At 45.4% G+C, this 26,414-nt stretch overlaps 2 protein-coding genes across 2 annotated transcripts in view; one reads left to right on the plus strand and one right to left on the minus strand.

Moving 5' to 3' along the window:
* Nucleotides 1-669: 669 nt before the first annotated feature.
* ADGRF5 (adhesion G protein-coupled receptor F5) overlaps nucleotides 670-26,414 on the plus strand; it is a 50,521-nt gene continuing 24,776 nt past the window's right edge. The window contains exons 1-5 of the mRNA XM_063330610.1: nucleotides 670-1,095; nucleotides 19,987-20,128; nucleotides 21,633-21,762; nucleotides 23,968-24,028; nucleotides 25,213-25,383. Coding sequence (XP_063186680.1) covers nucleotides 21,658-21,762; nucleotides 23,968-24,028; nucleotides 25,213-25,383 — 337 coding nt within the window. The 5' untranslated portion in view covers nucleotides 670-1,095; nucleotides 19,987-20,128; nucleotides 21,633-21,657. The remainder of the gene's footprint in view (nucleotides 1,096-19,986; nucleotides 20,129-21,632; nucleotides 21,763-23,967; nucleotides 24,029-25,212; nucleotides 25,384-26,414) is intronic.
* LOC134512439 (mitochondrial import inner membrane translocase subunit Tim9-like) lies at nucleotides 14,987-15,211 on the minus strand. Its single transcript, XM_063327805.1, has one exon. It carries the CDS (start codon nucleotides 15,209-15,211, stop codon nucleotides 14,987-14,989), a length of 225 nt encoding a protein of 74 aa, XP_063183875.1.

Here is a 26,414-nt window from a genome sequence, read left to right on the forward strand (position 1 = left end):
CCAGGAGAGACAAAAGCAAGGAGGCCGTTACAGTGTCCGTCCTTTTATCAGATTAACTAGGACTGAGCCCTTGGGGAACAACCCCCATCTTGCTGGGATGTGGTTGTTTGGTTAGTGCATGAAAATGCCCCTCTGGGACCCCCGGTGTGAGGCAGCAGGACCTTCCCAGCACAGTTTGGGGGTCATTCCTAGGGGTAGCTCTCCTCCTGGATGCATGAGCCTGCCCAGATTCCTTCTGCACCTTGACAGGGATCCCTTGTGCCCAGCTGCATGGCTGGGGTGCAGCTGAACACGAGCTCCATGTGGAAGAGGCTCTCCTAGATGAAATTGCAGAGTATCTCAACAACCCTTAGCATGAAAGGCACCGTAGCTGAAAATCTGAGAAGCACCTACACAACTTAGGCTTCAGATCGCTGTGTATGGTGACAACTGAGGCTCTTAGAACAGTTTAGCCTAGAAAAAAAAAAGTAATTTCTTTTACTTCCACACCTCTGATGACCAAAGAAGTGTTTTCCTCATCTCAAGCACCCCCGCCCAAGCATCGCTTGCATCCACTTTGCCCCCAACGGCAGGAAATCACTTAGAAAATATTTCCCAGGTTCCTTCCTGGCCAGAGGTCATCTCCGTGTTTCAGACCAGCAGGAATCACCGTGTTCTCTGACACAACAGACGGAGAAGGGAGACTTGCCCTGCCCATCCAGCATAGCGCTTTCAGGCTTGTGTTTTTTAGCTGCAACTCCACCCCGTGCTGGTGGAGAAGGGATCGGTTCCCACTGATCGCAGGAAAGGGAGGTCACGGGGTTTGCTTGATTAAATCACCACAAGCCAAAAGGTTCTCTCTCTCTCTCGCTCGCTTACTGAGAATTGCTCACAGGCTGTTTAATTTGTTCCAAAAAGAAAAGCAAAACAAACAACAAACCCCCGAGCCCAACAACCAACAGCACACGGAGAAAAGCAGGTGTGCCTCCAGCTCTTGGGAAAACAAAGGGCAGAGGCTGAGGCAGGAGTTGACACTTGGATGGGAAGTTTCCTTCCCAGCGCAGGAGGACACGTTTGGAAAGGACTCCGGCACGACCAGCACTTGTTGTCCTACAGGTATGGATGATGTGTGTGATGTGTAGCATCGGTCTCCTCATGCGGTTGAACAGTTTGGGGCAGGTGAAGGAATTTTCAGGGCCGGATTCTGAGGTAGCGGTGCAAGCTTTGCGTTGACTGGTAGACTTGTTGCAGGTTTCTGCTGGTAAAACTGCGATCGGCGCATGTTTAATTTTTGTGGTGATTAGTTGACAGTTTTCTGTAGGATGCTTTTGGCTTTCCAGGGTATGAATTAAGCCGTTTAAGCTTCTGACAAAGTGCTACTGTCTGTTAGCTTGGCTAGTGAATTTTAATAGAAGCTATAACTAGTCTAGTTTAAGCTCAGGGCTGCAGAGGTAAAGAGGGATGTGCACGGAGATACCGTGCAAATCTGGACTGTGTTTATTACCTCCTAAGGCATGCTCCGCAGTTTCATGAAAAAAACCAACAACAAACAGATCAACTGCAATAGCATTTGGATTTTTTCACCTTTTTTATGCTTACAGTGGCTGGAGTTTGCAATGCAGACGACAGGCACAGTGGTGTTGTCAGCTGTATAAAATGATGGGTTCGTTTCTTTCGAGAGCAATCTCTTGCATCCCCCCTCAGTTTCATGCTAGGTGACCCTTGCTGCCAGAGGAGGGGGGCTTGGGGCACCCATGGCCACAGGCTGAGACACTGCTGGGTACTGTCCTGGAGTGTCACATTTATCTTGTTTCCATTCTTTTCTACCCATGTTTTGAGCTGTTTAAACGAAAGCCAGTTTTACAGTGTTACGTTGGAGTGCTGGACCGCTTTTGGCAGTGCTCGGTGTCAGGGGGGATGCAGGCATGCTTTCTGATGCTCTCACCTGCAGTGATGCCTGTAACCCCAAAAGTTCTGCTCCATCCAAACATCTCTGGTGCAGCAGTATCCACTGGTCGCTTAAATGATTTGAATTCAGAAAAAAACACAGCTGCGGTGTGACCTAGTACAGTTGACCGTGTTCCTCTCTCCCCATCAGTGGGAAAGTGATGCTCACCTACGTGCACGGGGAGCTTTCAGACTGGGGGGAGAAAGGTGTAATTGTTTGAATGCTGTAACTCTCGCTTTCAGTGACAGTTTTATGGGAGGCAATGAGCTTGTAACAGGCAAGGGAATAGCAAGGGAAAGGACGTTGTGAATTTGGAAGCCTGAGGCTCTGTTTCTCCTTGCTCCATCACTGGCTGTTGTATGGTGAAAATGGCATTTCTCCACCCGTAGATCTTCCTCTCACCCAGAAAATTCCTCATCTATTTCTGACTTAATCCGTCTTGTGCTGTCTGGCAACATTGCAGAATGAAGTGATACATCAGAATATTTAGGGGCAAATCTTTAGCATCTGCGTAGCAGTGACACTTGACTGATTCAGTAATGGCGCGGCCAGCTCAGCAGGAACCCGGTGTATTTGGCATTTGTCATTATTTAACTTCCTTAGACTCCTCTGAGTTTGCCTCCGGTGATCCAGGTTTAAAAAACAAACAAACAGAACATGCGTAGGCTCTGGGAAGATATCTTTGTCCTAATCTCCTTGATTATTTTTATTTTTTTAACACCTCTTAGACAGGCTTAATAAAGCAGTTTTCCAAAGTCTGAATTGGAGACGTGGGAAATTCCTCAAACTAGGCAGAGCTTCCTCTAATTGTTAAAACACAAAAGACCAGTGCAGCCTTTACTAGAGTTCCTTTTTTAACCCATTCATCTTGATCAAGAAAGCCTCCCTGCTGCTGCCACCGTTCACGGCTGTGACTTCGTGGTTTGCCAGAAGAAACAAGGGCTTACAGTAGGCAAGCGTGGGTGTGAATTGCGTCATCTGTGAGGGCATAATTAGTTCTGGGGCTATATTTGCACATCGTAAATTAAAGGTACTTGCATTTGAAACTGAAATGATTTGCTGTTGGAATTAATCACAGAATCATAGAATGGTTTAGGTTGAAAGGGACCTTAAAGACCATCTAGTTCCAACGCCCCTGCCCTGGGCTGGGACACCTCCCACAAGACCAGGCTGCTCAAAGCCCCATCCAGCCTGGCCTTGAACACCTCCAGGGATGGGGCATCCACAGCTTCCCCGGGCCTTCCTAGCCTTGTGTAAGGTCATGACTTTTTAAGATCAAATGGGGTAAATGTACAGTAAAACCAAATCCTTTCAGAAAACAATTATCCAGTTTTCCATGAAACAGACTTTTAGGATTGTCATCTCAAAGAGGGGTCCAGCTGTGATTAGTGAGCTGAGTCACTGTAGCTGCCTGGTTATGCGGAGTTTATTTCGCAGATGATCTTGCACACTGCTCAGCACGCCTGTGGGCAGTTACCACCCATCAACTAAGCTGATCCCGGTACCTGCTGTGTCTGGTAAAGAAGCAGCAGCCTGTCCCCCTTATCTGCGCTCAGCAGCATCCTGCATAAGGACAGGAATTGGGGGGCTGTGATTGTTGCCCTACCGTGGGCTGGAGGGGTTGTATTAGGCACGTGGGCAAGATGGAAGGCACAGGGTGGGTGTGCAGGAACAGGGAGCATGGGAAAGAGCTTGGAAAGATGATTTGCAATGGTTTGTTTCTCTCTGATAGAGGAATGATCCACTCCACGTTTTCTGCAGGAAAGAGCAGTTCCTGCAGAGCAGCTACCTCACTGTGGCAGGTTGTCGAGTAATTAGAGTACTACATTTGCATGTTATAATGCTGCACCGGTGGACTTTGTTATGGAATTTTTGACTACATTTGCAGCCTATTCTAAGGGCTTGTCTGCTTATGGTGGTGGCCTGTAAGGGAGACTTCACTCTGACAACCATCCTATGACATGGCATGGATGTTGTAACCTTAATCCATCATTTCTGCACCCAGTCGCTATCTTCTCTCCAAACTTCAGTTTATCCCTGTGGAAGCCTGTGATGAATTCCGCCCCAAAGCCCTCCCCTCTCCATCATAACTCCCATCTGAGCAAGCCGAAAAAGATGGTGCACTGTGTCTAGCTGGGATGGAGTTAATTTTCTTCATAACAACCCATAAGGTGCTGTGTTTTGGATTTGTAGCTAAAACAGTGTTGACAGCACACCAATGCTTTGGCTATTGCCGAGCCATGCTTGCACAGCATCAAGGCTTTCTCTCTTTCCCGTTCTGTCTCTGTAGTAAGTAGGCTGGGGGTTGGGAGGGGCTATATCTGGGAAAGCTGACCAGAGTTCACAGAAGGGATATTTCAAGCAATCTAACATCATATTCGGCAAGAAAAAAACAGGGACGGGGGGCAGGGTTGTCTTCCAAGGTGGCCATTGCTTGGGGACTTGCTGGACATTGGTCTGCCTGTGAGAGGTGGTGAGCGATTGTCTTCCCATCACTTGTTTTTCTTTTCCTCTTTCCTTATTAATCTGTACTTACCTCAACCGACTAGTTTTCTCACTTTCGCTCTTCCTATTCTCTCACCCGTTCCGCTGGTGGGTGGGGAATAAGTGAGTGACTGTGTGGGTGCTTAGCTTCAGGCCAGGGTCAACCCACCACAACAGGATATCTAGCTCACCTTTTAGACACCTTTTAATGGACCACTTTTGAATAAGAAGAAGGTTTTTCCCAGCCCAGAAAAAAACAACATTAGCTCCCCTGTGTCATCTCAATCAGCTGATTTACACAAAGTAATATTTGTTTTAGGAAGAAGTCAAAAGTCACCCAAAATTGACCACTCCTGGAATAGAAATTCTTCCTTCTGGATGAAAGGGGAGCTGTGCCTCTTTTGCCTTCTAGGTATTTCTACAGCTCTCCCTTTATCAGGGTGAGCACTGATGGGTTATTCCTGCCCCAGGCTCTCTTTACACCCCCGGTGACAGCTGATAACATCCCTGTTTGGCAGCAGGGAACTGAAGCACAGAGGGTCTGCTTACATGGTTGGCTGCTGTCAACCCAGGCTCCACTTAAACACACCTCAACAGGAGACAAAGTGCTGTGGCAGGCCAGGTTTGAGGATGCCTGTGAGTAGCAGACCTTGTACGTATTCCCCATTTAAATCTTAATACGAAACATTAATTTCCAAATGCCTTCCCCAAAAACATAATAGAGCTGTGATCTAGTATGTAATTTACTGTCCTCGGAAATTCCTCAAAACGGCAGAGCTTCCCCCAATTGTTCATGCACAGAGGAAAAGCTCTACTAGAGTTCCTGCTTCAGCTCGCTCCTGTGACCACAGGCTTGGCCCTTGACAGCCATCAGGCTCAGTGTGTAAAACCCATCTTCATTCCAAAGCTGTCCCTACGTGCCTCATGACAGGCTGTTCACAGCATGCCCCTTGCTCCTGAAATTGTTTTACTCTTCCTTCTTCAGAGAAAAATTCTTTAAGTTCCTGCATGGGGTCCTGAAAATCTGAGTCTACTGATCCTATGGCTGAGATACCGGATGAGCCTGTGCATGCCTCAGGTCTCTCCGGCTGTAAAACAGGACTGATGGCACTTCCTTCCTTCCTCTCACTATCCGTCCTGTTTCAAGCCTATGGCGTTAGAAGTCCAATTGCTGTTCTTAACCACTGGCCCTTATCTCAGCAAGGACACAGAAAGTGTTAGAACCATACAATCTTAGGATGGTTTGGGTTGGAAGGGACCTTAAAGATCATCTAGTTCCAACCCCCCTGCCATGGGCAGGGACACCTCCCACCAGACCAGGTTGCTCAAAGCCCCATCCAGCCTGGCCTTGAAAGCCTCCAGGGATGGGGCAGCCACAGCTTCCCTGGGCAACCTGGGCGAGTGTCTCACCACCCTCATGGTAAAGATTTTCTTCCTAATATCTAATCTAAATCTCCCCCCTTTCAGTTTAAAGCCATCACCCCCTCGTCCTATAGCTACACTCCCTGATAAAGTGTCCCTCTCCACCTTTCCTGTAGGCCCCCTTTAGGTGCTGGAAGGCCGCTATAAGGTCTCCCCGGAGCCTTGTCTTCTCCAGGCTGTCCTCATAGGGAAGGTGTTCTGTGTTATTAATGAAAATCTGTCTCAAAAACTGCCTGCTCTTTTCCTAAATGCCTTGTTTCTGGGCAGCCTTGCAACGGTGGCTCCAGCACTGTTTCAGCACCATAGTACCAAACCCAACAAAGACCTAATCCATCTGACAGCACTTAAGGGAGGCTTCCCTTGTCCCTAATGTAAGTGCAGGTGCTTTTGAGGGTGATGAAGCAGAGGAGATTCCTGCTGAAGTAAGACTTATGTTGTCTGTACAGTCAGCAGAGAGAAACGCAAGTGCCTCTGAAGATTTGCTGTGGGAGACGCCACCAGAGTTAGGCACCAGCCTTGCCCCATTGAGCTCAGAGGTGCTGAAGAATATTCCTGAGCTTGAAATGTGGATTTTACCTTAGGCCATGCTAGTATTAGGAGAAACACATGCAACAGCAATAGCGCAGCATGAGAGGCTGGAGTTGTTTCCTAACCCTGAGGCCATCTGTCAGGGCACAGCTCACCTCCACATGCCCAAGCTCTCCTTTTCCTCTAAAACAAGGCAGCCCAGGCTGTGCTGCTGACTGGCCCATACTGTGATTTGTGTCATTTCTGTGAATCTTGGCATTGGCATTGACTGAGAAAGGGTAAAGGCTAACTATTAACTAGGCCTCCTAGAAAAACAGGGCAGAAAGAGACCTCAGCAGGTTACCTACTCCAGCCCTACATCTCATGGCAGGTATTTGTTTAAACTTTCTGAAGGCACCCTAGGGCCTGAGAAATGCCTGTCCTCTGCCCAGCTCAGTATTGGACATCATGAGCAAACTTGCCATCAGGTGAAAGTTGTCTTTGCCTCGCTGTGCTTTTATGCCTTGTGAGCCCAACGCACGCCATGGGGGTTCTCAAGGCTGGATCATCCCTCATCTATATCTGAAGTGTGGTGCTATTTTGAAGCAGGCCAAGCAACTGTCTGAAGTCTAATATTCCTTAGAGTCTTCTGAACATTAGTAAAACAAACTAGTCCCATCCATGTTGATGATATTCTGTCTTGGTCTCACACCTAATGCCAATGATGAAGATGAAAGAGCTCAGACGATTTTGAAAACACTGTAGACAAGTTTAGCCTTCAAAGAAGTTAAATGCTAGCACTATTTATCATTTTTGAGTTATCCTGTGCTCTGGAAGACAGACTAGTACAAAAATAATAAAGCTGGAAGTGGAACAAAATATAAACAATTATTTTTTTCTCTGAGGCTTGATCATTACAGAAGGGAATTTTGAGATATGGACAACAGAAACCTGCCTTCACTGATCTAGGTGTTTTCCCTCCATTTATACAATTCTTTGAGCAAAAGGTGGATGCTGTTTTGTACTTCTGCATTTTTGTTACTAGGTGTGACAGGCCAGGCCCTCAGGCAGGAAACTCCTGCTGTCCAGAGCGGGATCATACAAACTCCAAAATGGCTGACACCTACACAACTTGGAGTAGCTTCCCATACAGCCAGCTGTGCTTGCAGCAATAACAGGAAAAAAATCAAGAGGTTAATAAACCGAAATGAGCAGGAAGCATGCAGTCATCAGACTTTCTAGTACTTCAGTCTATAGAAGTAACCCGTGGCTGGCCTGACGTAGGGACCTAATCCAAAACTCATTGAAGCCCATGGAAATTCCACTGCAACGGATGTTGTTAGGCCTCACTCTTCACTATATCGATATGGGAGCACATGGGGAGTTCCACCTTCCCTGTACTCACACAATGCTGAGCTCCAAATCTCTTGCTTTGCTGCTGCTAGCTGTGAGATAGGCCTGCCAGTAGTCACAGAATCACAGAATCACAGAATGGTAGGGGTTGGAAGGGATCTCTGGAGATCATCTAGTCCAACCCCCTGCCAGAGCAGGGTCACCCAGAGCAGGTGACACAGGAACGCGTCCAGGCGAGTTTGGAATGTCTCCAGAGACGGAGACTCCACCACCTCTCTGGGCAGCCTGTGCCAGGGCTCTGCCACCCTCAGGGTAAAGAAGTTCCTCCTCAGGAACTGCAGATGCTCCAAAAAGGATGAGGAGAAGAAGAAGGGAAAGCTCATAGCTACATCCCTTCTCCCATCCCAGCCATCAGAGGTGAGCAAATGTGTGCTGGCGTGTGCTTTTCCACAATAAGGTACTCGGCTACATGCAAAGAGCTGGAATAGCAGAGGGGAACTCATTGTTTCGCAATTTCTTTTTTATTTTTTTGTTTGTTCCTTCTACAAAACTCCAATACAAAGGTCATGCAGGAGCCTTTAGTTGGAATTGGGAAAAACCTCCTGAGCAGAGGTGAGGAAGAAACACCAGGAAGAGGGCAAGGACTGGGCAGGACTTTCTTTTTCCAGTAAAGTGCTGATTTAAATGCTTTTTTCACTTTGGTGCCAGCTACTACTATTTTCAGCCTGGCATATTGATGTGCCGTGTGGCATGGGGAGCATTCATCCCTTCACTTACGAGTGCCATGGCATCTGGCTGCATGCAACTAACTCACAAAAAAAAAATAAATGCCCCCCTTGAAAACTAAACCTCCGCTCAAGTCCCGCAGATCCTTTAGCACAGCAGGCAGCTCAGCCCCCTGCACCATGCTAGGCACAAAGCTGGAATAACACAGCTCCTCAAACATCACCCAGAAAATACCTCACAGCCTGTTTATTGCCTATTTGAATCCTTATCATTCAGCCGTTCAATTTGGAGTCCTTGATTAATTTGTGTTTATTTTCTTTTTGTTCGCATTCAGATGTGTTATCTAAGGTCAGTGCAACTTCCCCTGCCCCCCCTTTCCCTTTTAGCCAACTCTCCCATGAAATATTGTTGTGCCTGGGTGTGTGTTTCTTAAAGTCATTGTGTGTTTTATGCCTGAAACAAACATTGTCAGATCATCCAACTTATTACGCACTACCCAAAGGTCATGTTTTATGCACAGAAAAGAAAGCTCTTCCATTGTGGCTCAGGAAGAGCAAACTGGACGGTCACTGAAAAGAAGGGTTTTAGCCCCAGAGATCGAGGGTTCAAAAAAATGCTGAGTGGTTGTTTGAAAAGTATAAAACAGGGCTCAGCTGCTATAAGCTACTGGGCAGCCACAGAGCTGGACTCTCTTGTGCCAGCCTCGTATCTGCTTCCTTCACACCTTCTAATCTTCAGCAGCTCCAGGTTCCTCTCTCCATGTGTCCACCTCCACACACCTCATGGCACCAGAGGCCTTTCATCCAAAGCCTAAAGGGAGGCAGAGCTATTTAAACCACAGGAAAACTGCAGGGGGGTTGGACTAGATGACCTTTAAAGGTCCCTTCCAACCCAACACATTCTATGATTCTATGGTTCTAAAACGCTGGCATGGGGACAAGTGAGCTTAATAAAGTTCAAAATAGATACAGCCCAATTGGAAAGATGCAGAGCAGAACAAGTGCCGAAGAGGTGGGGTGGCTGCTGTGCTAGAATGACATAGGAGTCTTCAGCCTAGACAGCTGATGGGGAATGTAGAAGTGATGTATGCTGCTACAAGGCCATGGAGAAAATACACCACCCAGTTTGATACTTAAGGACCAAACCTGACCCCGATGAGTGGCAGATTCGAAGCAAGCAAAGGAGATATAGACCTCCTTCCTCCTGGATGTTGTGGATGTTTGATGTTTTCCTGGGTTTTTCTTATAGTTTCCTTCATTTTGTGTAAGTTTAATAGGCTGTTAAGGGCTGTTAAACACCAGGGTCTTGCCTCTGCCTCCAGAAGTCCCTGTACCTCTGACGGACAGAATGTTCTGAAGATGTGCTGCTACAAATTTACTTTACTTTTATGAAACTCTTCCCCTGGGGCCTCTGCTATAGCCCACGTTGGACAAGAAGGGACTGGGCTAGAGGATCCTTGGATCCAACCAAGTGTAAATCTGCTTATAGCGTTAAGCAATAGAAAGGTTGGGGAACAGTCTCTCAGTGTGAACAAGGGAGGAAAACCACACAATTAACTGCCAAACCAAACTGGCAAACCTCTTAAAGCAGAATTTAGGAGGCCAACCACACAGGGCAGTCATAGGCTCAGTGACCCAGGACGTGTTTAATAGCCCTGGGAGAGGGCCAAGAGCGGAGGCTGTGGCCTAATATCCAGTTTCAGCCACAGGAATAGGAAGTCTCTATCTGGAATGGCTGCACGAGGATGGATAACTCTGTGTATCCTAACAAATAAAGGCTTGTTTCCACTTACACTTCTGCATTCATAATCCCTCACCAAAGATGCCACTCTAGGGTGGGTACTTCTTTAGTGTCCCTCATCAGCTGTTTATCATTGACAAGATCCCCTGCGCCTTTCCTTTTCCAGGCTAAACAGTTCCAGCTCTCTCAGCCTCCCTTGGCATGACAGATGCTCCCACCCTTTAATCATCTTCATAGCCCTTTGCTGGACTTACTCCAGTATGTCCATGTCTCTCTCATACTGGGGAGTCTGGGAACTGGACACTGTGCTTCAGATGCATTCAGAACCAGGAAATCTTCCCATTATTAACGCTGGTATCAAATGAGAAATGTTGTCCCAAAGACTCTAGGAAAAAGACATGACTGGGCAGGCTAAGAGAGGCTACCAAATGTGTCTGCCTGGGAGAGGCAACAGAGTGGAAATCTGGCAGTCAGACAGAAGGATAAGGTGGAATAAGCCAGGTCCTGCTGAGTGAACAGAGGTTACCTGAGTTGGGGTACTCAAGTAACAAGCCACAGGGCTGTGAGAGTGTCTACAGAAGCAGTCTGGCCACCAGACATGAGCTACCAAATCCTGCTGCAAGGGATAATACAGCATGTCAACAATATATTATTTCTGGCTCTAGTACAACCCGGGTGTCTCTGCACCATGCTACACAGGTAAAGCCATAAAAGCCATGACCTATGTGGGCATCGTTTCCCTGCCAAAGACGGAGGTATGTACTCTGAAGAAAAGTTAGTCCTCAGCAGGCCTTTCCTATCCCAACACAGGGAAATGCCTGTTAATGCAGGCGAACATTGTTACCTAATCCCATGGGAGAGGCAGGCCAGAGGTCCAGCATTAATGTGGTGTCTTCCCAGACAGGTCGGCTGTACAGCCAGCAACCAGGAGAGTGCTAACGTCTTGCCAACTACTTCACACCTTTCTCCTTCCCTGAGTTAATGCTTCACAGAATCACAGAATCACAGAATTTTTCAGAGGTGGAAGGGACCTCTAGAGATCATCTAGTCCAACTCCCCTGCCAAAGCAGGATTGCCTAAAGCACATCCCTCAGGGCTGCATCCAGACGGGTCTTGAAAATCTCCAGAGAAGGGGACTCCACAACCTCCCTGGGCAGCCTGTTCCAGTGCTCTGTCACCCTCACTGTAAAGAAGTTTTTCCGTGTATTTGATCGTAACTTCCTATGTCCCAACTTGTGCCCATTGCCCCTCGTCATGCCACTGGGAACCAATGAAAAGAGTCTGGCACCATCCTCCTTCAACCCACCCTTTAGATACTTGTATGCCATAATAAGGTCTCCCCTCAGCCTTCTCTTCTCCAGGCTAGGGTCCCAGCTCTCTCAGCCTTTCCTCATAAGGGTGGTGCTCCAGTCCCATAATCATCTTAGTTGCCCTTCGCTGGACTCGCTCCAGCAGTTCCCTGTCCCTCTTGAACTGGGGAGCCCAGAACTGGACACAGTATTCCAGTTGTGGCCTCACCAGTGCAGAGTAGAGGGGGAGGATGACCTCCCTCGACCTACTGGCCACACTCTTCCCTATGCAGCCCAGGATTCCATTGGCCTTTTTGGCAACAAGGGCACATTGTTGGCTCATGGATAATTTACTGTCTACCAGGACCCCCCAGATCCTTCTCCTCAGAGCTGCTTCCCAGCAGGTCCACCCCTAACCTATACTGGTGCTTAGCATTCTTCCTCCCCAATAACTACTTCAGTTAATGCTTATTCATGTCAGAATACCCTTATGATCCGGCAGATTGCCGTTCTCCACTGACAAGCAGTACATCCAACTGTGAACTGTTCCGGGAGGGCTAGGATGGTGTACTGTCCAGACTACGTTGCAATCCTCGTGGAAAGTTCTGTCGGCTGCACTCAGAGCATTAGAACTGCTTGAAGGATGTGATAATTTGGCCATTCCGCTGGGCAGTATTTTCTGTGCTCTCAGTTATCTGGCTGAGTGGTTCCTATCCCAGCTACTGTGCCTTGCAGACATGAGTCTTGCAGATTTATTTTCTTCTTGCAGGAAGTCCTGCTTCGTCATGGTATGATTTGAACCTGATCTGCAGATAGCTGGGACTAAATTATTTTCATTTTCCGTGTAGACTGTTTGAGTATGTAAAAAGGTCATCGCCAATTCATGAGAAGGCTTACAGAGGAATATAGGAATTTAAAGTCATAGGTCAAAAAGGAAAAGTATATGCTTCGTAAACAAGGATTGAAAATGTGACTTGGTGTAGAAGAGGGTGTGAACCAGAGCCCTTCTCTGGAAATATCATTTTGGGGAAATCCTTGACAAGGCTGTAGATACAGTTCAGCTCCTCTCTGCTTAAACCAGTAGGAATGTTGTGCTGGAGTGGTCCAGAAAGGAATGCTAGCACTCGTCTAAGATGGTACAGCAGGGTCCAAACACAGCTCTGAGTACACCGATCGGTAGTCTCACATGTCTCCTCTGAAACTCTTTGAACTCACTCATTGCACAGAAATTGAAGCGGTGTAGAGAAACAGAAAGAGGTAATTGGAAGAGGTCAACAAACAATCTTCCTGGTGCCCCATGGCCACAAACTCACACAGAGGCAGAGTCAAGGGCTCTCTTCCGTGTCAGCAATTTTATTGTCTGTTCTTAAAAATCTACACTGAAGGGAACTTTGCAGGTGCCCTCAGCAGCCTAATTCAGTGCCTCTAACCTTTACAGTTACACATTTTCCATAATCACCAACGTATTTATCTTTGTTTCAGATTGTGTGATTTCACATTGTCCTTCACCCAGCTGTCCCTGTGAACATTTGTCTCAGTCCTTTACCAAGTGACGGACTGTTATTGTGTCCTTACCTGAATCTTGTCCTATCTAAACCAAACCACCATCCACCTGTTCACAAGGTCGCACTCCGCTCATGTCTTAGCATTCATAAGGTTCTCCTTTGGATGTTCTCCAGTACAGCAACATCTGACACAGCACTCCAGCCAAACCATCAAGTAGAGCACTTTAATTAAAACATCATTAAATTTCAACATCATCATGCTGAGTGGAGTTAGGTAGCAATTTGCTAGGACTCCCCCCAGATTCTTTTCTGCAAGACTGAGGTGGGCAAAACTATATAAAGTCACATGAGACAGATAATAAATGAAGAATCGGGCATTGCCAGATTCATCTCAAAACCTTTTACCTTAAAGTAATCCGCCTATTAGTTCCAATATGCTTGGGATTCATTCTGTCCTCCCATTTCTAAAACACATCTGTCTGAGAGGCCGACCATGCAAAATTCAGACTCAAAAATAATAAGAACGGCAAACCGTGTAAGAACATGCAGTATTGCATCCAGCTTCTGAGAGGTTTTGCCATCTGTCCTGGGTTGAGCGACACAGGATTAAATTATCTTCTAATGCCTGGGAGAACTCCCTTTTGGAAGACTCTACTATCTGAATTCATGAAAATATTTATTTTATAGCCAGCTATGCTACATGGGATTCAAGGTCTCGGTGTTTTTGAGCCTTGCCAGGTGCAGGGAAGAGGAGGAGCGAGACCTGGGCATTTGACCTAGGATTATTTCATACCAACAGGATTATTTCATACCATGAACGTCACATTCAATATAAATTAGAAAGTTTGCTGCATATTTTCTCTCTCCCTTGTTGGTGGCGGTCCAGAGAACTTCTTGCCCAGGAGCTGGACCCCTGAGCCCTTCCCTTCCTCCTGAAGCCGTAGCTCTCGTAGTGTCCAACATTTGTTGTCCTCTACTGGGAGTGCACAGCTTCCTGCTGATAGAATGGGCTGAGTATAATTCTTGTATACCTTATATTAGTATCGGGATTAATACTGGTTCTTTATTATTATTGTTAATTATTTAGTCTTATCCTATCAAATCTATTTATATTTCAACCCTCGTGTTTCCTTGTTTTCCCTGATTCCCCTTCCTGGGTGGGGAGGGGTTATTGGGTGATAGAATAATTGTCTAAATGACAATAAATTGTTATGGGTTTTCTCAAACCATAACATCATCTTTTTCTGAGTTTGCCATTCAATTTGATTTTGTGTAATTCGATTACACAAATTGCTGAGGTTGGATTCTAGTGATGAGGCTGTAGTGTTAACAGCCAGGACTGGAATGACGATGGGTGAGTGAAGAGGGCTGTATCTTGTTAATTTAATTTCTGAGTTGTTTCCACGTTTACTTTTGCTTTGAACAGTATCTCTCAGGTTGCACCTATTTAGGAACGTTTACCCCGGTCTATTTTGTTCATGCCAGATGAAATGTGTTCATACGCTTTTGTAACAGAGCATTCCCAGTGAGTTACAGGATCAGTGTACCTCTGCCTTGTTTTGGATGAGTGCTCCTCCTTCAGAGCAGATATCTTCTAGCAGACCTTTTGTTCGCTTTCTTGAGCCTATGATGGCTCTCTGAGTGCAGTCTCGGATGTTTAAACTAAAAGTGCTCTCGGGTTGAAACTTTAAAATCCAGGAAGTTCACAGTTTCTGGTGACATGACAGTACATGATGAACGCATACAGGAAAAAACAGCAGCATGGTCAGGACATCCCCCTGTGCTCACATACCAAGTTGATTACATACCTAGTGCTCTGACATTGTGCAATTTTCACATTCTTCTGCAAAGTGAACCAATATTTCTCATACTTTTAAGCTGTGGTTTGATGACACGGTGCCTTGAACAGAAACCCTCTTTAAAGGAATCCTTCCACCTTGCTGACATTCTCCCCCATTCCCACACCCCAAGGTGAACAGAGCGCTCTTGTCTAATGAGGTTGGCCAAGCAGCCCTGCTTTAGCTGCCAGAGCTTCATTCTGCTGAAATATGGCACTCCTGAAATCTCATGGAGATCCTTTGTGCCGTTTTTAAATATTTCTGTAGGCAGTGGTCTGAGCAAGTCATCTCTTCTGGTTTAACATCTCTGCTAGTGTCCTTTATGCAGACCAGGAAGCAGTTTTCTGTAAGTTTATTGCATGTTCCGAGAAACTCTTTGAACTTCTTGATCTGATCTGATTCTGATATTTGTCCAGCCATGCTCTACAGCCTGTGATTCACTCACCTTCTCGGCTGCTTTTGGTACCATTGGTTAAAATTTTTTGAAAGCCACAGCAACAAAACAAAACAAAACAAAACACACAAAAAGAGGGAGGAGGAAGGTTTAAATCGGATGGGTTTTCCAGTCAAGGGCTGGCAATGTGAAAGGTGTGGATTGACCACAGCTAACTCGGTCTCAGACAAGGCTGCCCTCCCTCGTCTTCAGCTCTGCTTGTCCTAACCTGAAAGGAGACAGCCAAGGGAGCGACACTGCATGAGAACTACACAATGGTTTCTGTAGAGATAGACCATGGACTCATGCGGAGCTGCTTGGCAGGGCAGAAAGGAAGAGGTCCTCCTTCTCCTTACCCTCCTGCCCATCCTGCCCACCTCTGTTCCTCCTCTCTTCCCTGCTTAGGGCCACATATCTGCTCCTCTCCTTGCTCTGGCCCAGGCACTTGCTGGGCACTTCTTTGGGATGATTGAACTGATGGAAGCAAGCTAGATGCCTTGTTGCTTGTTTACTGTTGTGCAGTGAGCTAAATTGTCTCAGAGAGGGGTCTGGAAGGCACCAACAGTAAAAACTGGCTGCAGGGAGAGAGAGAGGTGGTTGCATTTAGTGCTGTAGAAGTAGCCTCAGTTTTCTACTTGTTCAGATTCCTGAACCAGCTTGAGTGGGCAATAAACCAGACCGACGCTACTTCAACAGTGGGGAGAAGGTGACCAGGTTTGCAGAAGAGGGGCCAGGAGCAGGCTGTGTTGCTGCCAAGGACAATGCACCCTTGAGTGGGCTCATTGAAGAGAAGTTTACAGTCACATACTGTGATATACAAACCTTATGAGGAGCGGCTGAGGGAGCTGGGGGTGTTCAGCCTGGAGAAAAGGAGGCTGAGGGGAGACCTTCTCGCTCTCTACAACTACCTCAAAGGAAGGTGTAGCAAGGTGGGGGTCGGTCTCTTCTCCCAAGTAACAGGTGATAGGACAAGAGGAAACGGCCTCAAGTTGTGCCAGGAGAGGTTTAGATTGGATATTAGAAAAAACTTTTACACTGGAAGTGTTATCAAGCATTGGAACAGGCTGCCCTGGGAAGTGGTTCAGTCACCATCCCTGGTGGTATTTAAAAGACAGGAAGACATAGTGCTTAGAGATATGGTTTAGTGGTGGTTTTTGTCACAGTTAGGTTGATGGTTGGACTAGATGATCTGAAAGGTCCCTCCCAACCTCGGCAATTCTCTGATTCTATGATTCTATATCCTCAGTATCCTTAGTAAACGCTGGCACCTGCAAAGGCTGCAGGGCAAACTTTGCTAAACACACATTTTTCTTTCTATGACTCAGACACAGCAAGAGGCAAAATGCTGTGACCTGTCTTAGGGCTGTTAGAAATGCAGCAACCAGCTCTTTCACCACAGACAGTTGATAGAGGATCGAAGACCTGGTCCAAGCTCACGGTGACACAAAAATGACCACTACTACCCTAGACCAAGGGCACAACCCAAACTCTGTCCAGTGCTGCCATGACAGCTATCCCTTCTGTTCCCCTGAAATAGTCAATGTCAGCTGGCAACATGACCCTCGTGTAAGTGTTTGACCAGCCCCAATGTCACAACCCCTTAATTTGGGAAGTAGTGTCAAAGTGAGAAAGGCATGTCACCTTATCAGGCACGTCACCTTATCAGGCACTTTATTGACTTTTTGGTTTCCATTTTCCTTCTGTGGTGTGACAATGAGTGGCATTTACAGCTTGACTCATTTTCTACTTTGGGGATGTGTGCCCTTTTGGGATGCCCTGGTGTGTCCCACCTGGCCTTCATCTCCTGCACGGTGGCCATGGAGATCCTGGGCCACATCTGCCTACCCCATGAGGCTATCACCTCCCCATGGACTTCTCATAAGAAGTCAGGATCTCCACAGGGACCGTTTCCAGTCTTGGGGGGAACAGGAGCTCTTTCCAAAGACTTGTCTCCTGAATTAATCACTGCTTAAAAAATAATACTCCACAGCATGAGTTTAATCCCAGGCTTTTCCACAGAAATTGCATGAGCTGAGTGAGTCACTGCATGACACACAGCGCTGTGGAAACAAATTCCATTGACAAAGCGGCTGTGATCGAACGCTGTAGGGACAAGGGCCCCATTGTCATCTGGACAGATGTCCTCTGTTTCTGCAGGGGGTTTCTGGCTCCCGATTTTGTTCAAGGTAGAAACATACATAATGCATCAGAGTTTCCCCAGATTTCTGGGGATTTCCTGCTCTTCCCCACCTTCCACAGAAGCCATCAGGGTCATAGGTCTGCATCTCCGTGCAGCTTCTCCAAGGACATCAATGCCAGGTCCAGCCCACAGCTAGCAGGCTGCCAGCTCAGGTAGAAAAACTTCAGGGTTTCCCTCACTTGCTATTTAAATCAAAGCCCACAAACATTTTGCCGTAGCTACAAAACATGATTTTATGCCTTTCAGTCCTCAACACCTTCCTTTGTTAGAACAAAGCAGGTGAGTAACAGCAGTGGAACAAGTTAGTCCACTTGATAAAGTAATCTGCAGATAAGACACTGAAGGACTTGGATCAGTGCAGGGGGAAATAATGAGTACTGCCTGATGAATGGTATCAGGAAATATCTCCTCTTGAAGCGCCCTGTGGGTTTTCTGCAGTGGCATCTCTGGTCAGCCTCACACTTGAAAATTGAGTGCAGGCACTAGAGGCAACTTGTTTTCTGGGCAGTAATAACATGTTCAGCTAGCTATACAAGTTCCTGCGTCTTGGTTTCCCTTTGAGACAGCAGCCTGGGCTGTAGTAGAAAGCAGAGGACCTTTACGATGGATCTAATTAGAAGATCTCTTTGAATCACCTGAGAAGGTAAACCATATTATATCTCTGGGTGTCGTCTTTATTTTCTAAAACATATAAGAATAGACAATAATAAGAATAGACAATATAAGAATAGACAACTATTATGCTGGGTGGATTTACAACAGAGGGTGTAATTATTTTGCAACATTTATGAAACAGAGAAACTTACAGAAAAATTAAAAAAGTGGTCGTGTAAATCACCTATGTCCTGGGTTAAAGTGAGACCTTTCTATTTACCTCTAGGAATTTCTGCACTTTAGAGTTAATTTTAAACAGCAGTTTTCCGCCTGAATGTTGTGGAGAAGAGATTTTGTAGCAAATCTGGGCTTCTTTAGCCCTCTGGGGCTTTACATATCAAAGATGCTTATTGCCTCCTAGGAGACAGTTTGTATGAGAAACGATGAATGTGTCCACATATCTTCTGTTTTACCAACTGAAGGTAGATAGGCACTTGAGAAATTGCTCGTTGAAAAATTTACAGCAACACTTTTTTCAATGAGACATTAAATGAACGGAGGGAACAGCCACACTACTTGAGAAGAACATTAACATTTTTCCCCACTTGCTATTTGATATTTATTTGCTAGTTTTGTGATTTGCTAGGTACCGGTTGGGGATTTTTGGACTTCTAACTAGCTATTAAAGCCTGAATAGCAGCATGGTTCTCGTTTGCATGAGTTGTCCTCTCTATATGGTTTCTTATGTATATGATTAACAGGGCATTTGGTCTCGACTACAGGTTGCACAAAGGGTGTATTTGAAAATAAAGGCAGACCCACAACATTTGAATATGGATGCAAGTTTGTGAACAGTGCAAAAGATACGTGCAAAACTGTAGCAGATGCTGTTTGTCCTCATCATAAACTTTGTTTAATGACCTTTTTTCCTTCCTACTATCTGTTTTATCAACCCGTTATCAATGAAGTACAAGTTCTTCGTACAGACCAAGCTATTGTACCATGTGCTGCGAGAATATGCCGCATATTCAAAACTATCAGAAATCTTTGTTTTGTTAGTGTTCTATTATTAAGTCAAGTCATGTCGCTATCTCAAGGACTCATGTCACATCTTATAACATGGCAATACTTCCCTCTTGATCCATTTTGATCCATCCTGGTCTTGGGATCAGCCAGATCCATGGAAGTCTTGAGGCTGTCACAAGTGGATGATGTCTTCAAAATAGCAAAATAGTCTTTTAAGTAGAATGCTTTTACGTAGAATACTTATGGACATGCTTAGGAAACTGAGGAAACAATTGCTTTTCCGTACCTTTTTTATTTTATTTTACCTTATCTTTTCAGTTCTGCCAGCCATTTATCCATTGGATAAAAAAAAAAAGCCTTTTTAAGTGGATTTTGCGGTGCAGTGGGAAGATATTCTGAATTAGTGATATGTCTTGCTTTCTAGCTATTCCTACATAGGAGTATAACGGCAGCCATACTGAGTCAGCTCAAATGTCTAGATAGCACAGTTTTCTGGTCTGGTGTTTTTTTTCCCTCCGTTGTTACCCTAGAATATCTTCAAATTAATCTTCTGATTTTAATTGCTCCTCAGAGTTCTGTTGACATTTTCTCAGACCTCAGTTCTGAGTGGTAACAGTCAATTTAGAGTCCATCACAGAATACATAATGTCAAGATCATTTTTTTCTGCCTGACACTTATCACTGCTGAATTTCTTTAATTTCATGACCCAGTCACTCAGTATCCTGAGATCTCTATGCAGAGCTTCATAGGCAGACTTAGTCTCAATCATTTAAAGTTTTCCACAGTGTTGTATCACTAATGACTGTCTTTTCCACGTCACTTGAGAACAGAAGGTAAGACAGAGGCTTACACGCACTTGCCTGCGAAGCTCTGGTGATGAGATCTCTCCATTGGAAAAGTAAATAATTTCTTCCTGCTTTTGTCTCTTATCTTTTAACCAGGCCAGTATCCAGGTGAAGTCTCTCTGGAGATGAATCTCTCTAAAACCCACCTTTGCTGAGAAAACCTGATAAATCCCTGCTGGATACCCACGTCGGTGACATCAAGTATATTGCTTGGCTATAAACTCATTGCTGTCAAAAGGTGAGACCACAGGTCATACCCTGGAGGTATTTAAAAGACGGGTAGACCTAGTGCTTAGAGATACAGGTTAGTGATGGGTTTAGTCAGTGTTATGTTGATGGTTGGACTCAATGGTCTGAAATGTCCCTTCCAACCTAGGCAATTCTATGATTCTGTATTATAATTTTCTGTCATGGGCTATTTTGAGCAGGAAAGTCACAGTGAAACACCCTGTCTCCTTGGGAGCACCAGCTCTGATACGCAATGTGGTGGCAACAGGCAGCCACTGCCAGCGTTCGTTATCATCTCAGGAGGTGCTGATTTTTCTGCTTTCCCCTGGTGATTCACAGCCTTTCAAAGCCTGAGGTCCTAGCGGGCTTCTATGAACAGCCTTTTCAATACAAAAAGATCATAATTTTACAAAAGCTCATGATTTCAGTCAAGCTGATGTGATTCACTCAGGTACCGTTCAGTGCTATTCTCAAGTCTTTTCTCAGTGCTTTCCTTTCTTAAAATGATTTTCACAATCTGCTTGAGTTCTGCCTTTTTCGCTAGCTCTCTACTAGCTATTAATTCTGGAGTAGGGAACTGCTTTGTTAGGAATAATTCGGCTCCCTTTCTCTGTTCCCTCTGGTTGTATAGAATATGTGTATTTTATGCATATGTGTATATATATGGGTCTACATACAGACCTGCTATAAGGGTTCGTGCGTGATAAGGGTTCGTGCATGTTTTGCCTCTGCCTTTATGTTTCGTCATCCAATCTGCTGCATGAGTAAATTAGCTTAGGTACTAATGAGCTGGAAAAGGTAGATGGTTGTGGGTTTTGACTTCATGGACCACATTATACTCCGTTGTGTCAATATTCTTTTGTTCGAAGTTATTTACTTGTTAACATCAGTGCAATTAACGGAGATGTATGCTAAAATCTCAGACTTAGTGGTATTTTTTCCCAGAAGATATCACTCTTCATTGTTTCCCTTGTTAGCCAAGTGGTAACAAACATATGGAAATTTCCAGCTGAGCCCATGGTTCTACCACAGCTCCCTCCAGAGCGGGACATGGCTGGTGGCAGAGCTCTCCCTGCTGCAACGGGGCAGGTCCCCACTTACAGCAACATTTCTAACTCTTCCCTCATGTTCTGGCTGTGCGTTTCCCAAGTACCCCTGCGAGGAATGTTTGAAGATCCAAAGTCAGCTTTTCTCATGACAGATGGATTTCTAGCACCTCGCTTGTCCCTGTTAGGAACCTGCTTAGGACTCCAGTTTCTCCAAGCCATTTCTTTCTCCCTCTGTTTTGAGTAGGTACAGCTGACGTGAAAAAAAGGAGATATGAGGGAAACAGCCTGGTGACAGTGGCAAAGGAATAATTACAGACCTTGTTCCGTGCTTTGTCTTGGATGGAGTGAACAATCAGCGTGTGCTGAAAAAGTCTGAACATACTGTTTTTGTAGAGTGTGCTGGTATTTCCTACTGTGTGAGTCAGCTGAAAATTCCCTGATCCTTTTGCTTCTTTTTCTTCTCAGGCTGTACAGCAAGTCCCTGGACAAAATGCCACCCCCAATTAATGCAGGACTCCACTGCCTATTTCTACTGGTCACAGCATGTTGCCAGACATCACAGGATTCAAACTTCAGTCCATTCATCCAATACGTAGTGAGTATCCTTTCCCAACCCCATTGGTTTTCATTTGGTCTCTGCTTGTAGCACCCAGCTGCTATAGCTCTCCTTTACGTCCACAAAACCAGTCAGTATAAGATCAGGTGAGGAAACTGAACCCAGAATCTCCCCAGTGTTTGAAAGAGATGGAGAAATCCAGGATCTGGGCTCTTCTTGCTTCCCAGTCTTAAAGCCTCTCCAGAAGGAACAAAGTAAAACTTCTGGTTTCTCACTTGTGTTGTTCTGCAAGGGATTTAAGTAGCTGTCCCTGGAGCTAAGTCCAGGTAACAGTTACGCGGGCACTATTCCTGAGTGGGATTCACCCATCCTATGAGAGAGAGAAACCAAATAAGTCAACAAAACTAGCTCAGGCACGGAGGTGCTTACAGGCAGGGGACAGGAGTCTCACCGCTCTCTTGACAGTACGACATGAGTATGCATGACCAAAATGCCACCCCTGAGTGACTTGTGTGTAGATGTTGCTCTTGGACTCAGGCTTTACTTCAGTTTCTCACTTTTTCAATAATTGAATAATAACCTTTTTTGCTTCATCAATAGTGTGAATTATGGAAATCTGTTTTGTGCTTCGTTCTGTGTATGGGTTTGGTAACAGACAGTTTCTGCACAAATAGTGCCTAACTCAAAAAGAGAAAAGAGGGACAGACAAACAAAGGGATTGACCAAATGGAGGTTAATGTAGTCTGGTAAAGAAAGCTAGTCTACAAATCTACCAGCTCTTGGTCTACCACAATTATTATTAGACCAGAAAATACTTCTTTTGTCATCTATGCTGTGAACCCTACCAAGCCAAAACAGATTCCAACATCTATATTCAGCCCCTAACACCACAGGGGGCCTTAGTTCTGATGGACTGACCAGAACACAATGGGCTTTTTTGAGCAGGTTGAAAACAGGCAAGGAGAGGTGAAGAGCAGGAACTCCTTAAGCTGTTTCTGCCCCTGTCTTGGCAAACCAAGATATAGCTGGTTCCAGCAGCCCCATCTCTCCTTTGGCATATGTCTAATAGTGACCAAGTACCTTGTTTGCTCTTCCAAACTGTCTCCAGCGCAGCACTTTTAAACATCTTCATGAAAAGAGTAACACTTTATTTTTTAGCACCATTCATTCCATGGTTGATCCTGCAAAGGAGTCATCACTTAATGGTGTGAAATATGTGAAGTATTTAATGATGTAGCAATACCCGTAGTTGTTTGGGAGAATGATTAAGACAGAAAACCAATGAGACCAAACCTGGGGGAAGAAGTGGATCATAGTGGGCTTTCTGTAACTAACTAACTAAAAGCTAACTTTTTCACCTCTGAGGTGAAAGGTCCTACCACAGCAGTGCAAAAATGCCAATGCACCTTGGGATCTTCACTGCCAGCGCAGCTGCGATACGAAGCCCAGCTCTAATCACACGCCAGATGGTTCCTTTATGTAAAGAGATGACTTAAGAGTTGCCAAGCTATTCACCCTTTCTGTAAATAAAGATTTCAGTAGGACTCAAGAAACTGGCAAAGCTGCAAATTTCCTGCCTACGTCTTTGCTTGTTCTTTAGCCTTTCTTGCTAACTGTGGTGCCAATGTATTTTTAGGGCATGATTAAAAAAATAAGATGGCCTGCATCACACTTGGCTGAACCCAGTCATACTGAAATCGTGCCACCACTGCCCCGGTCAAATACGTGCTACTGATGGCCCACAAAATAGCTGACCTGACACCTGAGCTGGAGCCAAGACATTTCAATCCCTTTTCTACTCCTACTCAGGGTGGCTTTGCTGGAAGCTCAGAGCAAAAAGGGAAGCAAAGGGTAATATAAGCCCACTTTCTGGATTCAAAGGCTGAGTGGCCAGGTCCCCCAACAGTTTCCAAAGCTGGCCCAGGACTGAGAGCACTGCATCAGCCCCATGGCCGGTTTGCAGCTCAGATGAAGAATTTCTGCTAAGCTGAGACAATTGCCTTGCAGAGATATGCAGAGAGAGACACCTGCAAACTCAGTACATCCCTCCATTTCCCTGCTTGGAAGATAAAAATATTCTGTTTAAAGAAGAAAAAGGGCGTGAGGAGGGGCAAAGATCGGTGGCGGGGAAAAAAATTATCTGTGTCGGTATTTTCTTCGCTAATTCTTTCATGCCAACAACAGCAGCTAAAGATTCACTTTTTTTTTTTTTTTCACAGTACTTCATTCTTTTTTTTTCCACAGTTTGACAGTCCGCTAGGAGAGGAAAGCTTCCAGTCAGAGATGCAAAGGCAGAAGCGAAACAGTACGTACACAAACATATGGTAACAGAGCATGTTTCTTGTAAGCCAAGGGTGAAATCACTATTGGGGACAGCATCTCTTGAGGTACTGAACTGTGATCATCAAGGGGCAGTAGCTGTTGTGGTTTAACCCCAGACAGCAGCTAAACACCTCCCAGCCACTTGCTCGCCCTCCCCCAGTGGGATAGGGGACAGAATCAGAAGGGTAAAAGTGAGAAAAACTCGTGGGTTGAGATAAAGACAGTTTAATTGGTAAAGCAAAACAAGGAATTCATTCACCGCTTCTGATCATCAGGCAGGTGCTCATCCACCTCCAGGACAGCAGGGCTCCATCACGTGTAACAGTGGCTTGGGAACACAAATGCTCTAACTCCAAATGTCCTCCCCTTCCTTCTTCTTCTCCCAGCTTTTACTGCTGAGCGTGATGTCATATGGGGTGGACGTCACACTCCAGGTCATATGGTGTGTGACATCATATTGGTCAGCTGGGATCAGCTCTCCCGGCTGTGTCCCCTTCTATCTTCTTGTGCAGCCCCAGCCTACTCGCTGGGAGAACAGAGCAGGACAAAGAGGAAGCCTTCATGCTGTGTAAGCACCGCTCAGCAGCAACTAAAATGTTGTGTTATCAACACTGTTTTCATCACAAATCTAAAACACAGCCCCCTACAAACTACTGTGAAGAAATTTAACTCTACCCCAGCCAAAACCAGCACAGTATTACAGGCACAAAGAAAAGAGGGGGAAATATTTGTCTGGTCAGAGTGTGACGTACATGAGTACAGCTTCTATGCAAGATGAAATACACGGTGTAGAAAAAAAACGCGAGCCTCTTAGCGGGACAGGGGTCACAAGATAATCCTGTATGACTTCAGTCTCTGGTCGATAACCCGTCCACTTGCTGAGTCAAAGGAAAGAAAGGATGAGACAGCTTTTCTCTGTATATAGTATGCTATTTACATCAGCTTCCTATTGCTCTGAGACGAAAGAAATCTGGCTTTTGTCAGACAAGCAGCGGATAGAACACGTGCAGAATGTCTGCTGACTAGGAATCAAGAAGATTTCCTAAGCAGAAAGCCACACTAAGCTACAATTAAATATCAACAGAGCCCAAATGCTGAAATGGAAGCCCTCCATTTATGACTGATCCTCACACACAGCTTTGTATTCTCACGCTATTTCTCTTTCAGTGATTATTTTTGACCTTACCCCTGTGGAGTACACCGTTGACATTGAAGTAAGCCTTATGGATTCATCTTCTCTGGAGCCTGTCAAAGACTGTTTAAAAAACCTTAGTCTTTCAGTTTCAACAAATATTTCAAATGTAGAAATGAAAGTTTCAAACATCAGTGTTACAACAGGTGGGTTGGTTACTTATTTTCATATTCTGGGCAATGTGCTTTCTTGACGGTATTTGATCTCTCCCAGTTTTACCATCCATCACGCTTAAAAATCAGCAAAACTGAACTGCCTGTGCTGCCTGCTGAAAGACCCGACAAGACCGAAGCTGTAGCACGCAACAGCATGTTTTGTTATCTGCATCCCACGGCTCCTCTTTATGTAATGTTGGCAGTAGGAACAAGCCCTGAACGCTTTTCTTTTCCTAAGGAAGGGACAAAGCCAGAGGAAGCCTGAGCCAAAGGATTTTGCTCCAGTTTTACTAACAAGCAGTCTGAGTTACTTTCAAGTTTCAGGAAGCTGTGACAGCGGTTATCAGACTGTTTACTTCCCTCCACTTGGATTTGGAACGTAAACCGCTGTAAGAGGCTGTACTCCGACCCTGACAGAGACAGCCTGCGTGAGATGCCGTCTTTTCCTGGTATAACTCACGAAATGTATTCTTGCAGGGCAAGATGTCAGACAGGTTGTGACAACCTGAGTTGTGGTTGTGCAACATCACATCCAAGTAACTAACACAGCGGAGGATATAGAAACACACCAAGCATTTACAACAGTAGAGGAGGAGATTTGGTGCCTTCTTATCGCTGGTCCATAAAGCGGTGAAAGGAAATGTTCATCAGTTCTCAAAACAACATGCAAATGGATCTTTTAAAGGCCTTCAGGGTCACATGCAATGTGTGAAAATCACTTTGTTAATATCTTACGTTGCCAATGGTACGTTAAAAGCAGAAAAACTTACAGTGAAGAGTTTTGGGGTGTTTTTTATTAGAGAGAACGTACGCCTTGAAAGCACTTTGTGATAATGTCACCTTCTTTCATGCAGCACCTGTCCGGGTACAGTCAGAATGACACAGCACCTCACTATCCACTGAGACTTTGAATGGCCATTACATGCTCTTACAATCTTTAAAAGCCTACACTTTTGCTTTCGGCCTAGGCAATATAGAAATATCCAGTCTCAAAACCGTCACAGGACCCTGGCCAGTATGCC

Source organism: Chroicocephalus ridibundus, chromosome 3 (assembly GCF_963924245.1).
Source record: "Chroicocephalus ridibundus chromosome 3, bChrRid1.1, whole genome shotgun sequence".
In the NCBI taxonomy this organism is placed as follows: Eukaryota; Metazoa; Chordata; class Aves; order Charadriiformes; family Laridae; genus Chroicocephalus; species Chroicocephalus ridibundus.

Excerpts from the sequence above, each read along its gene's own strand:
- LOC134512439 (XM_063327805.1), bottom strand. The coding sequence starts at position 15,211 with ATGGCTGGACAAATATCAGAATCAGATCAGATCAAGAAGTTCAAAGAG.